The following is a 21,464-nucleotide window of genomic DNA, read 5'->3' as shown; positions in this document are numbered from 1 at the left end:
CACATTTTCTACATAAAGCCCAGTCTCAATATAGTATATGTTTTAAAAATATTAATTACTTCAAAGTATTTTATTACTCTGGATTACACTTATAAACAGCTAGATCCAGAAATGAAGTTGCATCAGATTACAAATATTTCTGAACAAGTTGTGCTCCTGAAGTCCACATTCATGTTTACTTGAACTCTCACATACTCACTTGACTGCCAGCCAAGATAAAACTAGAGAAGAGGACTAAACCTGCAAATAGCACGCTCGGTTACAAAGGTCTTGTCTTACTGCCTGAAAAGAAGGATCACCGTTCATCTAATGTGGTTCATTTTAACACAATTTTAAATTCCCCAAATGGGTAATTTTAGAGAAGTCATAAAATCAAAACTGTAAACCAAAAAAATATGCTTATTTTTTTTACTGAGTGAATGAGCATTTGAAATAAGCATAGTTTTATTAAACTTTTTGATTGGCAGAGAATAAGATACAAGTCCTTTAAAATATGAGTGAGTGGACTATAATGGCTGAAGTACAGTACTATAGCATCCTGTTCCATTATCCATATACAAGTTAAACTGAGCTGTGTGAGAATAATTTTAAATTTCTGACCTTTGGTGATTTTAGAAAGGTACCTGAAATGTAGGTTTGTTAACTTGTTTAGCTTTCTAAAGTGCAAATTTTGTTTAATTTACTTTTTAGAGGTATGTGCTCATGTGGCAAACTGCACTGTGAGCAGTTTCTGTCAATGAATAGGAATCATCACATATCAAAGTTCAAGAGTGCTCTTAAGCCACAGTGTTGTTACAGCAGTGTGCATTCTGTTAAGTGAAGAGTTAACAATCCAGAGTGTTGTCCTTCCTCCTTCTTGCTGAAAAGTGAAACACGAGCTGATGTTTAGATATTCTGGTCCTAATCTACTAATGGCAGGACGTCTAGTTCTGCGTTCAGCTGAGGCAACGGCTTTTCGGGTCCTCCTTAGGTCCACCACAGCCAATCTGGACTTAAAGAGAAGTACAGGTGGAAATGCTCCAGCTTCTGTCCCTCCTGGGAGCATCAGAACTGAGGCTGACCTCCCTGAGATCACTCTTCCCACAATACTGTACAGGATGATCTTTAAAGGGTACTACAATCGCATGCATGAGCTGCAGGTACCGTGATATAGGATCTGCACAGGGGGGCATTTCACTGCTGTGTGCTTTATTTGCTGTGCTGGTAGTCATCTTGATACTTGGCACTGTTTGTGAGTGATTAAGATTTGAAGAATGAAAACAAAACTGTAGAAAATTGAAAGATATTCTGTGCAGCTTGTGATTGTTCGACATGTCTCTCATGTTGAAGATCTAATGACGTTTACAAAAACCTAATGCTTTTTTTTTTTTTTTTTGTAATTTCTCTAGTTATATGAAAAGCAGCTTTATGGCCCCATGTTTAAAGTAAAAGGTGGCAACGGGCATGCAATTTCGCTGACTAGTGTGGAGCTGCTGGAGGAGCTGATGAGGAAAGATGATAAATTCCCTAGGAGAGGAGACATGACTCTCTGGACTGAATACCGAGATATGAATGGTTTGGGCTATGGTCCTGTCACTGAGTAAGCCACACTGTGTTTCTTTATGTGTGCATGAGTGTTTTGTTGTACGTTTTTGCTGTTTTATTTCATTTTAAGGCTTACTTTAGACGGGCTGCAACAGGCCCAGCTTAGCATCGGATTTTCCCAGCAGTGAGCGTCCGTCCGTTCCGCGCTGAGACCTCAGGAAATGACGTCACATTGTTTACTAGTGATGTGTTGTTCGCAAATGAGTCGGCTCTTTGAATTGACTCTCAGTGACTCGTAAAACTTCTGGCGCATTCACTGACAACTCGAAAGAAGAAATTGTAGATTTGGATTATAATATAATAGTATATTTCCAATTTGTTTTATATATTTGTATTACGGACGTTTTCTGCACTTTTATGCAGTATGTTATGTACAAATGCCAGTACTTGGCCAAACGAGACAACTTGTATTGAGGAGTACTGATTTAGAGACGCACTTGGGATACTAATCAAATGCTAAAAATTGTTTAAAATATCAATTGTTATATTCTCTGCTGTTTTAATAGATTACAGTTTAAAGCAAAATCCTTAGAAAACATACAGATCTACACAATAGCTTTTAACTGCACATATGATATTTTCATTTGTAAATTAGACTGATGTACTTGAATTTTTTTTCTTTGCCTAGCACATCTGTTTGTTATCTAATATACTTCTATACATAAATGTAAGCAATTGTGTGACGAGTAGGAAGCTTCAGATAAAAAAATGTCATTGAAGTACATTTACAGCATTTGGTAAACACTATTTGACTACTGATATTTATCTCTCTTAAAAACAACAACAACAACAAAAACACAACTGAGCAGTTAAGGGTTAATGGCCTTGCTCAGGTGCCCAGCAATGGCAGCTTAGCATTACTAATATTTGAACTCACAAGGTTCTGATCAATGATCCAACATTTTAACCACTCAGCTTCCACTACCCATAAGTACACTTAGAATGACTGCAAAATTCACCCTCTAGAAAGAGAAACCTTTCAGAGTTTACACTGCAAGGATTAAGGCATAGTCCTGATCACTTAATGAACCACATCCTAGGTGTGTTCCACGGCCCCTGTCTAGCTCTGGGCTCCCTAAATCATTCACACACACTTCCCCTAGTTTCTACCAACAATTTTCATTTGTTGAAAATTCTGTGAAATATGTTGCGTTTTTTCCCCCACTAGAGAAGGAGAGAAATGGTACAAACTCCGATCTGTGCTGAACAAGCGTATGCTGCATCCGAAGGACTCTGTGAAGTATGACAATGTAGTTAATGAAGTGGTCACAGATTTTATCAAACGGATATGTCATCTACGCAAGATGAGCTCCACTGGAGACCTGGTACCCAACATGTCCAATGAGCTGTACCGTTTCTCTCTAGAAGGTATGGCCTGTCAGGTCTTAATTATTACTGCCCAACAATTATATCTAGCTGGAATATGTATAGATTGCTCATATAATTATGGGTTTTATATTGTATGTGATGATACAAATGTAAGATGAGACATATGCCTGCTTATTCAGGAATCTCCAGCATACTGTTTGAGACTCGTATTGGCTGTCTTGAGAATGAGATTCCAGCAGAGACTCAAAACTTCATCAACTCCATTGCCCAGATGTTCACTTATACTATGGTTGTGTCTCTGTTACCCAAGTGGACTCGTAATTATTTGCCATTCTGGCGGCGTTACATAAGTGGTTGGGACGGAATCTTCAGATTCGGTGAGATGATGAAGAGACTGCTGTAACAATTAGTTTTCCCTCTCTCTTCCTGTCCCTCTTCTCTAGTACATATGTATGATTTCTTTTTTTATCTAGAAGTAGTCTATTACCTCTTCTGTGTGTTTATTTAAATTAAGAAAAATATCTGCATGACTTTGACTAGGCTGCAAGCTAATTGACAGGAAGATGGAGGAAATTCAGATGCGCCTGGATGCAGGTCAGGAAGTTTCAGGACAGTATCTCAGCTACTTGCTTTCCAACACCAACATGAGCAAAAAGGATGTTTACGGGAGCGTTACTGAGCTGCTCCTGGGAGGAGTGGACACAGTAAGGATAACAGTAGACTACTATGTAACTTTGCTAATTAGTAGAAAACCTATAGTGATAAGAAGTATAATGAAGAATAAAACTAAATAAATGTCCTGTCTCTTAAGACATCCAACACTATGATGTGGGCCTTGTACCTGCTGTCACAAGATCCAAAGGCACAGGACACACTGTATCAGGAAGTTAACAGCATCATCAAGGGGGACAAAATTCCAACAGCTGAGGACATAAACAGCATGCCCTACCTCAAGGCTGTCATCAAAGAGACTCTAAGGTGGATAGAAGAAAATAAATTATAAGTACATGAACACTGTATTTATGTACCACATAGCATACATCAAATTATGCTATGTGGTACATAAAGTACTTTACATAAAGTAAAGCTTTTTTGTATGTGGCTAGTTAAGGCCTTTTTCACTCTATTTCACCAAAGACAAGTGCAATGCAGGTGTACTTATATAATATCCTTGGCAGTACGGATATTTATCATTAAAGTAAATGTGTCCTTTGTCTGTTACCTATTCTATATAAATTGCTTATTTTATCCATTATATTAAGACTATTTTATGATTATATTTAGAATGTACCCAGTTGTTCCCATGAACGCACGCCTTTTATCAGAAAATGACGTGATTATTGGATTATTGCTTTGTATGTGGCTAGTTAAGGCCTTTTTCACTCTATTTCACCAAAGACAAGTGCAATGCAGGTGTACTTATATAATATCCTTGGCAGTACGGATATTTATCATTAAAGTAAATGTGTCCTTTGTCTGTTACCTATTCTATATAAATTGCTTATTTTATCCATTATATTAAGACTATTTTATGATTATATTTAGAATGTACCCAGTTGTTCCCATGAACGCACGCCTTTTATCAGAAAATGACGTGATTATTGGAGGACACTTCTTCCCTAAGAAGGTACTGTTTTTTCCCACTAACTATTTTATTTCTAAAACATATCGTCCTCCATAAATCACTGTTTAACTAATCAAGCACTCTTATGAACAGACCTCGTTTATAATGCATCATTATGCAATCACTCATGATGAGACAATATTCCCTGAACCAAAAGTCTTCAAGCCTGAACGCTGGTTACGGGATGGGAGGGAGCGACCTAGCCCATTTGGATCCATTCCATTTGGGTTTGGAGTGAGAGCATGCGTTGGTAAACGTATTGCTGAACTGGAGATGCACTTGGGTCTGGCAAGGGTAAGAAACCAGAGGACATTACTGGAACATATGGATCATATGTTATTCAGCAGTTACAATGAATATGACAGAGTCTACACACTCCTGTGAAAAATGGGCTCTAGTCATAGAGGGACTCGTAGATGGTTCCAAATACCAATCTATTCTGGCACATACCTCCGAAAACCTGTGGAATGACTTTAAGAGGGCTGTGCACAGATCCCCTTGCAATTTGATAGATCTGGAGCACTTTTGCAAGGAAGAGTGGAATAAAATTGCCAAATCAAGATATGCTAAGTTGGTAGACACTTATGCAAAAAGACCGAGTGCTGTGTTACAAGCAGAAGGTGCTTTCAGAAAATTTAGTTAAGGGGGGTGCACACAAAAGTTATTTCTTTTTCTTTTTTTTTTCTAAAATATGTCTATGTTGGTTATATTTTTTACATCACAAAAACATGTAGTTTTAACAGGGATGTGTAGACTTCTCATGTCCACTGTATACGCGTGTAGATTTTTTTATGTTTTGATATTTTATCTGATATCTGAAGCATTTAAATGTTGTACTTTATTGTGTTTATCTAGATAATAAAGCTGTTTGAAGTCAAGCTGGATCCCAATGTGGGAGAGGTCAAAGCTCTCAGTCGTACTGTGCTTGTGGCAGACAGAACAGTCAATTTTCGTTTTCTGGAGCGGAAACATGTAACCACTTAAAGCTGCTCTGAGCTTTAAAGTCCATCAAAGTAAGCCGCCAAAGAAATCCATACAGCCTCCATAAAAACTCTTTCTAAATCCCCTTTCTCCAAAGAGATACATGTGCGCAGTGCCGTGGTAGCGCAATGTAGTACCATGATCCTGTCATAGGCAGATGAATAGCCAAATGCACAGAGACTTTTCTGCTACCTGTAATTAACTTGAACTCAGTCATTCTACCAATCTTTCTGTAAGTACACTCTGTAATCTCATTGGTGTGTGTATGTATGTATGATCTTTTTCTATTGCACGTTATGAGAAGTAATATAATAAAGTTCAGTGTAACTCCACCTTACCAGAGATCCAGTTTACAGTCTGCTTCATTATTAAAAGCCCTGGGAATCTTGTTAAGATACACAGGATCATGGACTCCATGAAGTGCTGGGAGATTTTAAATGAAAATGCCAAGAAGCTATGACTGAGCTATGCTTGGATTTTCCAGCAAGGGAATGATGCAAATCATTCATTCAAATCTATACAGGAATGCATAAAAGACCACAGAATCAAACATTTGTCATGGCTATACAAGGTCACTAACCTAACCCGCGTAAAGACAATTTTAAACCCCACTGAGAAACTATGGAGAGATCTGAAGAGGAGAGTCCACAAGAGAGAACCAAAGACCCTGGAGGATCTGGAGAGACTGTGTATTCAGGAAACATCTCAGAGTCCTTGTTCTGTGTTCTCCAATCTCATCAAGTATTATAGAAGACACATTGCTGTTATATTGGGAAAGGGAGGTTTGCACAAAGTGCTAAAATGCAATGGGTTTTTTTTTGTAGCCCTAGAATAAATTTGCTTTTGGGCCGCATGGTGGCACAGCGGGTATCTTTGCATTAGTTTAATAGCTTAGTTTGTGCAGAGTTTCTGTGTATGTGGGATTCCTCTAGGCTGTCCAGACCACCTCCCAAAAACATTCAGACTAGGTATTTTACCTGTGCTAAACTGCCCCTAGGTGTGAATGATTATGTGAATGTGTGTGTGCATGTTGCCCTGCAATGGCCTGACATCTTCCAGGGTGTATCGCCGCTTCACATCCAGTTTTTCCAGGATAGGCTCCAGATCCATTGCTACCCTGAACAGAATAAGTAGTTACTAAAAGTGAGTGAGTGAAACTTCAGTTAAAGGTAAGGTTAGCCTTCTGTCATATTTTCAGTGTGATACTGTGCTAATTAACCACAAATACATTTTAATACCCTATTTTACCCATCTTTACCAAAGGAGCCAATAATTCTGGAGCTGATTATATATGTGTATAGTGTCAGGTCCATAAGTACATGGACAGTGACACAATTTTTGTAATGTTGCCTCTGCATATCACCACAATGGTTTGAAATCAAGATATCACTGAAGTGTAGACTTTCAGCTTTATCAATGGGTTTAACAAAAATATTGCATTAACTGTTTAGGAATTACAGCCATTTTTTACAAGGTATTGTCTTTACTTCCTTTTGCTTCCCAGTGAAACACAAGCTGCACATTCCAGCTTCCAACTCCATTAAAAGCGGGATGTCTAGCTTTGTGTAGGACTGAGACAACAGCTATTCCTGTGTTCCTTAGACCCATAACAGCCAGTCTGGACATACAGAGAAAGGCAGGAAGAAATGCTACAGATTCTGTCCCTCCTGAGAACATCAGGACTGAAGCTGACCTCTCTGAGATCACTCTTCCCACATTACTGTAGAGGATGATCTTTAAATGGTACTACAAGCGAATGCATGAGCTGTGGGTATGGTAGGCTTGGCATGCATGGGAACATTTCTGTGGTCTGTTTTTTTTATGCTTGTTAGTTAATGTAACACTGCTTGCAAATTCAGCCTATACTGTCATACAGTGATTTTTGAGAAGTGAAAAACTGTAGAAAATGGGAAAGAATTGGAGTTCTGTGGGTTTTTCGGCTTTGCCATAGAAGACTTGACCCCCATACTGAAGATCCAAGAGTGAAGTATACAAGAAATGAATAATAAAAAAAAGGTAAAATAGGGAATTTTAAATCCATATTAATGCCATTGGTTTGGAATGTTCAAAAAGCACATTTACATTTACATTTATGGCATTTGGCAGATGCCCTTATCCAGAGCGACTTACAAAAGTGCTTTGAAGTCTATCAAATTACATTCTGATATTGGCTCACTAGGTCACAAACTAGGAATACCATCAGTCCAAAACTTTTTTCTTGTAAGTGCTAACTTAAGTACTTTATGAAGAGGTAAGTCTTTAGACGTCGTTTGAAGACTGCCAGTGACTCAGCTGTTCGGACATCTAGGGCAAGTTCATTCCACCACCTTGGTGCCAGAAAAGAGAAGAGTCTCGATGCATGCCTTCCTTGTACCCTGAGAGATGGTGGGACCAGTCGAGCAGTGCTAGAGGATCGGAGGGAGCGTGGTGCCTCGCGAGGTGTGATAAGTGCTTTGAGATAAGTGGGCGCTGGTCCGTTTTTGGCTGTGTAGGCAAGCATCAGTGTTTTAAATCTGATGCGGGCAGCTACAGGAAGCCAGTGGAGGGAGAGCATAGCAATGGTGGTGTGGGAAAATTTAGGAAGGTTGAAAACCAATCGTGCAGCTGCATTTTGGATCAGTTGCAGAGGACGAATGGCCTGCCAGGAGTGATTTGCAGTAGTCCAGTCTTGAAATGACAAGGGACTGAACAAGCACCTGTGTGGCCTGTGTGGAAAGAAATGGACGAATTATTCTGATGTTATGAAGGAGAAATCGACATGATCGTGTCAGATAAGCAATGTGAGAGGAGAAGGACAGTTGATTGTCCATGGTTACCCCAAGGTTGCGTGCAGTAAATGAAGGCGAGATCAGAGAATTGTCTAGGGAGATTGCAAGATCCTGAGATGGGGATGAATCACCTGGGATGAACAGCAGATCAGTTTTGGTGGGATTAAGTTTCATCTGATGAGCTGTCATCCATGATGAGATGTCTGCCAGACATGCCGATATCCGAGCAGAAACATGAGTGTCTGAGGGAGGGAAGGAGAGGATGAGTTGAGTGTCATCTGCATAGCAGTGGTATGAAAACTCATGTGAGGATATGACTGCACCAAGAGATTGAGTATAGAGGGAGAACAGGAGAGGACCAAGTACTGAGCCTTGTGGAACACCAGTGGAGAGTCTGCGAGGAGCAGATGTGGATCCCCTCCATGTTACCTGATATGACAGACCTTGCAGGTAGGAAGCCAACCATTGCCATGCTGCACCACGAATTCCTAGGCTCATGAGGGTCGACAAGAGAGTCTTGTGGTTCACTGTGTCAAACGCTGCTGAAAGGACAAGGAGGATGAGGACTGCAGCATGTAGCTTCTCAGTGACGGCCAAAAGGGCAGTCTCTGTGGAGTGTGCCGGTTTGAAGCCAGACTGATTGGGATCTTGGAGGTTGTTCTGTGAGAGATAGCAAGACAGCTGATGGTAGACTGTTCCTTCAAGGGTTTTAGAAAGAAAAGAGAGAAGTGATACCGGTCAGTAGTTGCTGATGTCAGAGGGATCTAGAGTGAGTTTCTTCAGGATGGGAATAACTTTTGCTCTCTTGAATGAGGTTGGTACATGACCAGATGTTATGGAGCCATTGATGATAGTGGTGAGAGATGAGAGATGGTCTGGAGCATTGTGAAAGGGATTGGATCCAATGGGCAGGTGGTAGGATTGCAGGATAAGATGATTTGCAGGATCTCTTCTGTTGTTAGTTTAGAAAACTGTATCAACAAATCAGAAGGAGAATCCTCAGTGTGTAGTGTAGGAGTAGGGGTAGAAGTGAATGTCTAGCAGATTTTTCTAGTCTTCTCATCATAAAAAGTGGCAAAGTCTTCAGCAGTCAGGGAGGATGGAACAGGAGGAGTCGGTGGTTTGAGTAGTGAAGAAAAGATGTTGTGGAGCTTTTGAGGATATTGTGCAGAGGATTCCAGCTTTTCTTTGTAGAAGGCAGTCTTAGCAGAAGTCACTTCAGATGAAAATTTGGACAGGAGAGCATGGTAAGAGACACATGTAGGTGGATGGTCAGGTGTTCACATACTGTATACAATATTTTGGCCATAAAGTGTTTATCCAGAAGTGGTGGTTTTAGATACATCTGTCACCTATGAGGCAGACTAATTCTAACCTATATTTATTTTCCATCTTTTCTTTAGTTAGCAGCTTTATGGCCCCATGTTTAAGGTAAGGGCTGGTAACATGTAGAGCATTTCACTATGTAGTGTGGAGCTGCAGGAGGAATGGATGAGAAAGGATGATAAGTTCCCTTCCAGAGTAGACATGACTGCTTGGACTGAATATTGAGATATGAAGGGCTTAGCCTATGGTCCTGTGTGTGTGTGTCTCTGTGTGTTTGTTAGTTGTACAAATTTTCCTATTTATAACAGTGCAATTCATTCTGGACTGCTTAAAAAAAATTGAAGTGATAGATACTTAAATGAAGAGCTTTATCTCTGAGAGTTACAAATCACAGAGACTGGACTTGTTAAAACAATATTACATGTTTTAAAATACATTTATATGGAGTGTCCACCATATATGTCCATATGTATGAACAATCACATTAATATAAACCTTGCAGCTGAACTCTTATCAGAGTTGCAGTAAAAGAAAATTAATCAACACCTTCTGACCCATCAGAATGGAGAATTTAACAGTGCTGTGATATAAGCATGTTTACATTCTACATAAGTATTATACTATATAATAGCCTTAACATGCAGTTGTTTCCATTACATTTCACCATTTATTGTACAATGCAGAGTTGTACTCAAATCATATGCTAGGCAGTTTAGACATTTACCATAAATGGAAATGTCACTTACTGTTTGAATATAGTACTTTATTGTATTATTTTATTAATTTTATTAATACTAATTTATTATTATATTTAGAATGTACCCAATTGTTACTATAAATGGATGTCTTTTGTCAGAAAGTGATGTCATCATTGGAGGACATTTTTTCTCTATGGTCACTGTGCATTGAGGTCTTATTACCAAAATGATGCATATTGTTACTCAGACCTCAGATGTAACTACATACATAGGCAATACTTAATCAATTGTGTGTGAGATGTGCCAGCAATATGTAACAATTTTGTGTGATTCTGACCTTGAATTTAATCCTGTTTTTCTTGTATGATATCAGCATGAGTAAAATACTCAAAATAGCATAATGAAAGCAGTCCACTTTATCAGTCTGCATTTTCTCTCAATCAATTTTTTTAGGCTTAAAGGAAAGTGCTTAACTTTTCTTTAAGTGCATAACTTTATAGACATTAGCATAAAGAGTATATATTCCTGTCCCAAAAGCTACATACTAGAAAAATCAGACAACATAGGAGATTTGAAGTGCACACAAAAAAATTATTGTAGGGTGCATGGGGCAATTATAAAATTCAAGTTAAACACCTGTATAACCCAAGTCTGAATACAGAAAATTTTCCACGTGGAAACATTGATGTAAAAGTCAACTCCGAATATGTACTGTCCATAGTAAGATATATTTAATATTTTAATATGTCCTCCAATCTGATCAGAAATTCACAGTGTTTTTGTTTTTATCACCTAGATATTAAAGTTGTTTTAAGTGAAGCTGGATGTCAGCAGTAGGTCAATGTAATCAACTGCACGTTGCTTGTGGCAGACAGACCAGGCAGTTTTCATTTTCTGGAGCAGAAGGATTTATCCACTTAGAGCCACTCTAAGAAGGACAAAGGCCTTGTGAATGAAAACAGACAATGTCATGATGATGATGATGGGTTCATTTTGAGTCTTCTTCCTCTAAAGATTTCTTACTTATTCCGTTTCAGGGAGTTTCTCATTGTCACTATCACCTCTGGCTTGCTCAATAAGGATTTATATATTCCCAATATAAAAAAAGCTTCTTTGTAACAATGACACTTGTTAAAAGTGCTGAACAAATAAAATTGAACTGAACTGAATTGAATTTGTGTTATATAATTTTGCATTTCAAACATTTATTTAAGGAATACAGCAATTGCCTTTAGACTTCTGACATAAGTGAGTTGAGTACCCAGATTTTCTATTGTTTTAGTCATGGAAAAATGCCTCAGGAATGTTGAGTGCATAGGGCTAGAGACCCATCCAGCAAGCCAGGCACAAACATAGAAGGTGGACAGTAGACATGATAAGGGGTCCCAATGATCAACCTCAACATGATGTCTGGTTGTCAACCCAGGACCTCAGTCTCAGGTTTCCATGTTGTAAGCACAGCCTCAAATATATAAAATATATCAAATCAATCCAGTGATGTAGCCTCCATTTTATGGAATCTGATCTGTAATTCATATTTCTCTTCTCAAACCAGTGGTTTCTGGTCCCTATCTGATATGCAGCCCCCAGAGATCCTTTCTTCTCCCGGGAAGAAGATGCTACTTTTGCATATACAATTTACGTCCTACAGCATTCACCATGTCAGAGAAGACTGGGGTTGATTTTGTCTTATTAACCAACTATATGCTTAATTAATACAATGCCAGTTTTTGGTCCTACTTTAAACAAGTATGAGCTGAACATGTTGCCTGGATAAGCCAGCCTGTGTGTGTGTATGTGTGTGTGTGTGTGTGTGTGTGTGTGTGTGTGTGTGTGTAAAACAGAGAAACAAAGCAACTGAATGTGTATACTCTGTTCCTGTTTGGAGGCTATGAAGTAAAACGACTGAAGCAACATGCCTCCATTCCATTGTTCCAGACACACACTCACTCAGATGCAAATGAATAGGACATTTGATGTGATTTTTATAAAAGTCTGAAAATAAGTGGAACCCTGAAAAATTCTAATGACATACTAGTAAAGCCCCAAGCAGATATCCAATCGAGTTTTACAAAAAAGTCGAGTAAATTTGCCACTCTGCTTCTGCAAATGTATAATAATGCACTGAAGATTGGCTGTTTACCACAGACTTTAACTGAAGCCTCTATAACACTCCTTTTAACACCTGGGAAAGACCTGGTGGAATGTAGTTCATACAGATCCTTCTTGCTTTTGAATGTGGATATAAAGATCTCTGCAAAACTCCTCCCAACTAAATTAGAAAAAAATCACAAATTCTTGTGATTTCTACTGATCAAACAGGATTTTTGTAAGGCCACAATTCATTTTCAAATACTCTTAGTGTCATATACTCACCCTCTCCCTCTGAGCTGCCTGAGGTTATTATACTGTATGTTTGTGTATAATATGTTATATACTGTATGTTTGCGGTAGAGACAGCTTGGATTGGGTTCAAAATTTACTTCTAAAGTCTATGTGACAACCAACAAGATAAATTCTGATTACTTTTCTCTCTCCAGAGCTACAAGACAAGGTCGCCTCCTTAGTCTGGTTTTATTCTCAATAGCTATTGAACCCCTATCAATTATGCCTAAAACAACTACTAACTTTCAAGGCATATGGAGGAGGGGAACAGGTAATGGAGTGTTTGTTATGCTGACAACCTGTGATTTAACAATTCATATCAGTTCCAACATCCTCTATACCCCAAATCATTGACATATTAAGATGTTTTGGTAGGTTCTCAGGTAATAAAATTAATTTTCTCAAAATGTGTGTTCTTCCTTATAAGTAACAAAGCCAAGCTTTCTCCCAATGCCATATTACCATTTTGTTTATCTTTATCTGAATGTGTACCTAGGTGCACATCCTAGGTGTATATTGCTCAATCATTTAAAGAATTTTACTTAAAAATTACCCACCTCTGTTAGATAGTATGACGGCGGGCTGGCAACCCGCGAAAAAATTTGCACAATACTCCTCGCACGACTGCTGCCAGGGTGCTGAATGGACAGCGCCAGTTCAGCACCCCTGTTATTTTGGACAGCCTGAGAACACGTGGCTGCAAGGCGGAGCGTAGGAGTTCAATACAGCTGGCAGCCAATGATTGCGGTGATGCTAATCTACCCTCCAGCAGAAGACTTGAGAGTACAAAAGGGGCCAGCGGCCGCTCTCAAGGCAGACGGTGTAAGGAGATACCATATACTAATTTTTTCCCTTTCTACTCTCTTCATAGAAGCCGATGTCAGCGAGGATGACAAGCCCAGACTCCCAGTCGCCAAACTTCACCACCATGCCCTGCACATCCCACTGCCCTGCTGCTACCTCCAGCGTGCCGCACCCAGCTCTGGGACGACCCAGAGCTTACTCCACTTCACCAGCCACACTCACCCACACATCCACCTGCTTGCTGCACCTACTGCACAAATAAAAAGCACACTCCCCTCAACCCTCTGTCTCCTGATGTCAGTGTTCCGCCCTCCTGTGTTCGCGAGTTGCTACAGGGGTGGAGGATGCGGGCATGAAAACAGATCCCAAACTCAGAATGGATACAGTGTGTCAGCAGTTTTTTCATGGGAATCTCCAGCAGGGCTGAGGAAAGGACCACCCGCCACTGCAGTCCCCCTCCCCGACCCCTGCCGAGAGGCCCAGCGTCTCCTCACCAAGCTCACCAAGGATGATGACGTTGAGGCCTTTCTGCTCACATTCGAGCCAGTTGCCCAGTGGGAGATCTGGCCCAGGGAGGACTGGGCCCCTCCCTCCCTTTCTCTCTGGGGAGGCCCAGATGGCCTACCAAGCACTTCCCCCTGACGAAGCTGCCCAGTATGACCTCTTGAAAAAGGAGAACCTCGTATGCTGCGGCCTTTCCCTGACCAGTGCGGTGGCAGAGTTTACAACCAGAAAGACACCACTCTCAGCCATGTGGATGTCCTGTTGTGCACCGCCAAAAGGTGGCTACAAACTGAGATCCTCTCTGCCACCAAGATCTTCGAGAGGGTGGCCATGGGCCAGATCCTGAGGGCTCTGCCGCCCAAAGAGCGAAAGGCCGTAGACATGCGGGGTGCTGCAGGCCCCGAGAGATGCTGGAGGCTCTGGAGCGTGCAGGGGCTATCCTAGACATCGGTGGATTTATACATTGATAGACTTTTCACTTTTTGATAGACAGATCACCTTTACTGATCTCTCAGCCAAGTTCCAATTACTACCTTCTTCCTTCTATGGATATCTTCAAACTCACAAATTTATGCATAATAAATGTTCTGATTTTCCTTTTCTGCCATCCAGATCTGTTTGAGAGGATATTCTCAAACTATCTATGCTTAAAATGCCAGAACCCAAGGTTTCCCAGCAGAACATTGCCCAGAGTATCACACTGCCTCTGTCGGCTTGCCTTCTACACATAGTGCATCCTGGTGCCAAATCTTCCCCAGGTAAGAGACATGTACCCGGCTGTCCACACGATGTAAAATAAATCGATGTAAAATAAAATGTGTTTCAACAGACCAGGCCACCTTCTTCCATTGCTCCATGGTCCAGTTCTGACACTCAAGTGCCCGTTGTAGGCACACTCAGCGGTGGACAGGGGTCAACATGGGCACTCTGACCCATCTGCAGCTATGATGCACTGTGTGTCCTGACACCTTTCTATCATAGCCAGCCTTAACTTTTTCAGCAATTTGTGCTACAGTGACTCTTCTGTGAGGTCGGACCAGATGGGTTAGCCTTCGTTCCCCATGTGCATCAATGAGTCTTGGGAGCCCATAACCCTGTCGCAAGTTCACGAGTTGGCCTTTGCTTGGACCACTTTTGGTAGATTCTAACCTCTGCATACCGGGAACACCCCACAAGACCTGCCGTTTTGGAGATGCTCTGACCCAGTCCTCTAAACATCACAATTTGGCCCTTGTCAATGTCGCTCAGATCCTTGTGCTTGCCCATTTTTCCTGCTTCCAACATATCAACATCAAGAACTGACTGTTCACTTGCTGCCTAATATATCCCATCTCTTGACAGCTGCCACTGTAATGAGATAATCAATGTTATTCACCTCACCTGTCAGTGGTTTTTATGTTATGGCTGATGGTGCACATTGCAGGAGAAGCCCTCTCAAGACTATTTCAGTATTTTGTTAGCTATTATAAATGTGTGTTTGTGTTCCAATGTTTTGTTTTTCAGAATGCACAGTCGAGAGGAGAAGCAATACTGCTCCTAATTACTGAGTGAGAACTTCTACACAGCCAAATAATGACCTTTTCTGATTTTCTTGGGGCTTTGAAGGACAACCCCTACATGCGGCATGAGAGTGGACGGGTCTACACACAGTTTGATTTCCACCCAAGTCCTGGAAATCACATCACTTGGTGAGGCATCACATTTGTCAGAGGTGTCATCAGGCTTGTCTTAACAATATTTACCATATTTATCTTATCTACAAAATTTAAATTCACTCGTGAGTATAATCTGTTTATTAAAGCAGATTATACTCACGAGTGCCTTGAAATTCTGTAGATAAGAAAAGGGTTGCAACTTATATCTGTTACCACACAGGTTCCCAACTCTGGTCCTGTTGTAACCGCACTCCTGTACATTTTATTGTTTTCCCTGTTCTAACACACAGCTCAGGAAGGAAGCTTAATTAGCTGATTTGATTAGGAGCATGTACTATATGGTAGAGAAGGAAAAACACTAAAACAGTGTAAGGCAGGGGTCTCCAGGATTGGGAATCTGTGCGGTACCCAATATACATTGCGAGATTCATGTTGCTGAATTAACTGTCCTGGCTGTTTGGAAAATGAAACGAATGAATGAATAATGTAATAAATAGCCCGCTTTTTTTATTAGGTATGGCAGAAAATGGATAAGAGTGGAGAGGACCAGAGAAAAGCAGATGGTGGATCTGCACACAGGAACACCTTGGGAATTTGTCACCTTTACAGCCTTTGGCAGGGACCGGCAAATCTTCTTCAACATACTGCAGGAAGGTAGGGAGAGATATATGATATATACCAGATATATGCATAGGACAAGTCACATGTAGGCTGCAATAACCCTTTTCTATTATTCAAGCACTGGGCCACAATTTTATACAGACTTTAAATATAAGTTATTTATAAGTTATGTACAAGTTATTTAATCAATGGTATTGATACAATGATTTCTACTTTACCTGCTAATGTTGACCTCTTTCATGAAGTAGGTCTTTATTTTTAATAACCAGACCGATTGATTTGTTGTTTGTAGCACGAGAGCTGGCTCTGAAGCAGGAAGAAGGCCGCACTGTGATGTACACTGCTATTGGTACAGAGTGGAGGCCTTTTGGCTTCCCCCGTCGTCGGCGCCCTTTGTCCTCTGTCGTCCTGGAGAATGGAATAGCTGAGAGGATTGTGGATGATGTAAAAGAATTTATTAGCAATCCAAAGTGGTATAATGACAGAGGTATGCCATAACAGTTACTTAATCTATTGAATCAGTCTCTGAATATTAGTACGTTTCAATCTCTGAGTCCTTAATAAATATTTGATTTTTTGTAGGGATCCCGTACAGACAGGGATATTTGTTATATGGACCTCCGGGCTGTGGAAAGAGCAGCTTCATGTAAGACTAGTTTATTACTTCATCTTGGTAAAAAGCATCATTCTGTAATTACTAAGTTACCTCAGTGTAATACAGTATTTTAAGATAGCGAAGAGTAAAGATCTCACAATGATTATCAACCTGTCTGTTAGATCCGGTACCAACACGTCTTCTTAAGCAAATAGTTGGAACCGTAATAGTTGGAACTGAACCCCTGCTTAAAATAGTTAACTCCTCACTGAGCAATGGGTACGTTCCAAAATCACTTAAATTAGCTGTTATTAAGCCACTAGTAAAGAAACCAGACCTTGACCCTAACGACTTAACTAACTATAGGCCGATTTCAAACCTTCCCTTTCTATCTAAAATACTAGAGAAGGTAGTAGCGCAGCAGCTAATTTCATATCTACAAAGTAATAATATCTATGAACTTTATCAGTCAGGTTTCAGGCCCCACCACAGCACAGAGACAGCATTAGTCAAAGTAATCAATGACTTGCTATTAGCCTCTGATCGGGGTTGCATTAGTCTATTAATTTTACTCGACCTTAGCGCAGCGTTCGACACTATCAACCATAATATCCTTCTTCACAGACTGGAAAAGGTCGTAGGAATTAAGGGCTCAGCCCTCGACTGGTTTAGATCTTATTTAACTGATCGTTATCAGTTTGTAGATGTAAACGGTGACCACTCAGCACGTTATCGAGTAGAATATGGCGTTCCGCAGGGTTCAGTCTTAGGCCCACTGCTTTTCATGTTATACATGCTCCCTTTAGGTAAAACAATCCATAAACATAATATTAGCTTCCATTGTTATGCTGATGACACACAGTTATACGTCTCAGCTAGGCCAGATGAGAATAGCCAGTTAAAGAAAGTTGAGGCATGTGCGATAGACATAAGAGACTGGATGCTAAGCAACTTTCTCCTGCTAAACCCAGAAAAAACAGAGGTTCTGGTACTGGGACCACAAGCCGCTAGAAGTAGGTTTAAAGATCACACTGTTACTTTAGATGGTCTCTCTGTTTCAAGTAGTCTAACAGTAAAAGATCTCGGTGTGATTATAGACTCTAATCTCTCATTTGAGTCGCATGTAGATAATGTAAGCAGGTTAGCATTTTTCCACCTCAGAAATATCGCTAAGATTAGTAATATACTTTTGCTAAGTGATGCTGAAAAACTAGTCCATGCATTTATCACGTCCAGATTAGATTACTGTAATGCTTTACTATCTGGATGTTCGTCTAGATGTATAAATAAGCTGTATAAATAAGATAGTTCAGAACGCAGCAGCGAGGGTCCTTACTAGGACTAGGAAGTATGAGCATATCACGCCAGTCTTATCTACATTACACTGGCTCCCAGTAAGATTCCGCATCGATTTTAAAATATTACTCCTAACCTATAAAGCATTAAACTGTCTCGCTCCGCAGTATTTAAGCGATATGTTAGTACCTTACGTTCCGCCGCGCCTACTTCGCTCTAAGGATGCAGGCTGTCTATCAGTACCACGCATTGCCAAAACCACGGCAGGGGGGCAGAGCTTTCTCTTACCAAGCCCCAAAATTATGGAATAGCCTCCCAGTTAATGTACGTGAAGCAGACACGGTCTCAGTGTTTAAGTCGAGGTTGAAGACTTATTTATTTAACTTAGCATTTAGCGACTAGTGTTTTAGACAAAGGAGTAGATCTGGGGGACTCGTGGATGTTGAGTTTTATCTCCACACGGTGACTGAGTGTACCTAACCACTTTCCTTCTCTTTCTGCCAAGCTACACTCCTGAGCTGCCGGTGATCCAGACCCCCCTACGCTCTGGACCAGATGAGCATCACTCCTGAGCTGCTGGTAATCCAGACCTCCCCCCCTTCACTCTGGACCTGTCCACCGGCAATGCTTCATACTGCCACGAAGACGCTTCAGCTGTTTTCCATGGACTACACCAACACACATTGTACACACACACACACACACTACAGTGTAAACCCATATGAGGATGGGTTCTCTGTTGAGTCTGCTTCCTCTCAAGGTTTCTTCCTATCACCATCTCAGGGAGTTTTTCCTTGCCACCGTCGCCCTGCTTGCTCATCAGAGACGTCACACACACACACTTCACTTTACTTTTGTTTGTGTAAAGTATATTTATATTTATATTTATATATATTATAAGTATATTTGTATAAAATGTATATTTCAATGTTCAAGTATTAAAATATACTTTACCATACCTACCAGGGCATGGGGAGGCTCACGTTTAGCGGACTTCTTGGAGGACGGTGCATTAGTAAAAATAAAGCTTTACACTAAGATTCCTTTAACTGTAATTATTTACTGCATTAGGTAACATTTACAGAATCATAAACATAAGCATTAAATACACTTAATGTTAACAGTACAATTAAGTAATATTAACAATGGTAACGTTAGTTCAAATGTTAACTATATACACCTACTTGCATAACTAAATACACTTACTTGCATTTATTCCATCCATGACAAAAAAGTCCTCATGAATTAGCATTAATTAAATTACAGCATGTTACCAAATGTTAATAGTCGGCTAAACATAGGTCTCTGGGTGTAAATATTTGAACCCAGCCTCACTTATAAACAGCAAACATTTGTTTTAAATTATTCATGTAAGTTATTATTTGGTTTTTTGTCAATGTGTTTTACTCATGGATTAATAAATAGGTGTTTCTTGTTTGGCTTATTTAGTTAAAAATATTGATCAATACAAGCAATAATTACTTTTATAACTTATGGCATTTAGTTCATTGTTCGATTGCTACCAAATGTCGTTAGTTAAGGGAACCAATGTCACTGCTTTTTCTGTGTAAGGCAGTGAAACTTGTCATTGCTTTCCTTTCATTTTGGTTGAAGTTAATTATTTTCCTATAATAGCATTCCCCAAAGTGTTATACCATAGCTCTGTTGAATGCATGAAAAAAGTCTATTAAAAAAACAGATTAAGAAACATGTTATTTAACTAATAAAAACCTAAACTCCTTGATATGTTGAAGTTTTCTGTAAGCAGATATTTATTTAACATTTATGGAAAGAGTCTACATTGTCAGTGCTTTGTAAAGGTTTTCCACCACAAGAAAGTCTTCAGGACAAATAAATGCCTTTTAGCGGAAAGCAGGAAAGCTTTAAAAAAAAGAGTATACTTTTTTTTTTAAATAACAGCATTTTTTTGTTTTAGATTTGTTTACTATAATTATTATTACTATAGAAACATACTAGAACTAGTGCATTAATATAAACCTGTGATTTAAATTACAGTGCTGTGGTATAGCTACACTTATCGTACTGTATGTGGCATTCATGCCACTAACACTTTTAGAGTCTAACAGTGTGAATGAACCATTTACTGTTTGTTTAGTCTTGACCTACTATGTTTGCTTTGTTACCTTTCCTTCATGCACTAAAGACATGATCCAGCTCTAATAAGACCTGATCGTGTGGATCTGAAGCAGTATGTTGGATATTGTACACATTATCAGCTCACTCAGATGTTCCGGAGGTTCTACCCACTGGAGTCTGCAGCTGAGGGGGAAAGATTCGCAGCACGTGCACTGGCAGCACACACAGACCTCAGCGCGGCTCAAGTGCAGGGACATTTCATGCTTTATAAAATGGACCCTGCTGGTGCTATAGACAATGTTGCAAAAATTTAAGAATGTAATGGGAGCAATGATATGAACTACAAAAATGAAATAATGTGTAAAATGGACAAATCAGACTTCAATAGATGTCAAAGAGGAAGTGAATTCTGATGGTGTGTGGCCATTTTGACAACATGCACAATATTTGAAGTAAAAAAGAAAGCTGTGAAATTTTTCACTCTTGTATTTAAATATTCAATATTCAAATAAATCATATTTGACAGTATTTTAAACTGTTACACAGAAACAAGGGAGTAATGCTGCAGTGTACAGCATACATACAGCAGGATTTTTTCATCCTGTTTAAACCCAGTCCTACGATTTTAATGCGTCAAACATGCTGGAAAACCAGCCCACTAGACAAGAATATGTTCCAGATAATCTAACAGAAATAAATAAATCCTAACTGACTTTTACTGTGTAAGCTGACCTTGAGTGTCTTGGAGGGTGCTGATACATATATTTTTTAATAATAATAATAATAATAATAATAATAATAATAATAATAATAATAATAATAATAATTATTATTATTATTATTATTATTATTATTATTATTATTATTATTATTACTTTGAGTGTGTTGGAACTTCTATTCAAAATATGCTACTGTGATTATCTAAAGAATCAAATACCCATGTTGACTTCCTATCATGGCTCATAAGTGTTGAACACCTACTTCGCACAAGTTGCCACTTTCTGGGCAAGGGTAGAAATGGACTCTGAAATATGGATATTAAAAGAGGAATGCACTTACCCTCAGTATTAAGCACAAACATGCATGAAGAAATATTTTTGTTGATTTGGATATTTTCTACATAAAGCCCAGTCTGAATGTAGTAAATGTTTTTAAAATATTAATTACTTCAAAGTATTTTATTACTCTGGATTACAC

The 21,464-nt window shown here is 39.5% G+C and overlaps 2 protein-coding genes across 4 annotated transcripts; both read left to right on the top strand.

Moving 5' to 3' along the window:
- The first annotated feature begins 798 nt into the window (after positions 1-798).
- Positions 799-5,860, top strand: LOC113526132 (sterol 26-hydroxylase, mitochondrial). 2 transcript variants are annotated; one of them, XM_034304247.2, is made up of 9 exons: positions 800-1,139; positions 1,389-1,579; positions 2,753-2,952; positions 3,093-3,290; positions 3,454-3,617; positions 3,725-3,891; positions 4,459-4,540; positions 4,631-4,831; positions 5,393-5,860. In XM_034304247.2, the coding sequence occupies exons 1-9, from the start codon at positions 882-884 to the stop codon at positions 5,519-5,521; spliced, it is 1,590 nt and encodes a 529-aa protein (XP_034160138.2). In that variant the 5' UTR covers positions 800-881; the 3' UTR covers positions 5,522-5,860. The 2 variants fall into 2 exon arrangements, with proteins under 2 accessions (XP_053090494.1, XP_034160138.2); XM_053234519.1 differs by lacking the exons at positions 4,459-4,540; positions 4,631-4,831; positions 5,393-5,860 and adding an exon at positions 4,198-4,452 and having other exon boundaries at positions 799-1,139.
- A 151-nt stretch (positions 5,861-6,011) lies between these two features.
- Positions 6,012-21,275, top strand: LOC117597323 (mitochondrial chaperone BCS1-like). Of its 2 annotated transcripts, XM_053234520.1 has the most exons (6): positions 6,012-14,761; positions 15,507-15,691; positions 16,173-16,312; positions 16,572-16,766; positions 16,862-16,925; positions 18,676-21,275. In XM_053234520.1, exons 2-6 carry the CDS (start codon positions 15,576-15,578, stop codon positions 18,740-18,742), a joined length of 582 nt encoding a protein of 193 aa, XP_053090495.1. In that variant the 5' UTR covers positions 6,012-14,761; positions 15,507-15,575; the 3' UTR covers positions 18,743-21,275. The 2 variants fall into 2 exon arrangements, with proteins under 2 accessions (XP_053090495.1, XP_053090496.1); XM_053234521.1 differs by lacking the exon at positions 6,012-14,761 and having other exon boundaries at positions 14,782-15,691.
- Positions 21,276-21,464: the final 189 nt, after the last annotated feature.

Source organism: Pangasianodon hypophthalmus, chromosome 5, assembly GCF_027358585.1.
Source record: "Pangasianodon hypophthalmus isolate fPanHyp1 chromosome 5, fPanHyp1.pri, whole genome shotgun sequence".
Taxonomy (NCBI): Eukaryota; Metazoa; Chordata; class Actinopteri; order Siluriformes; family Pangasiidae; genus Pangasianodon; species Pangasianodon hypophthalmus.
This window is presented reverse-complemented; position numbering and strand designations above follow the sequence as displayed.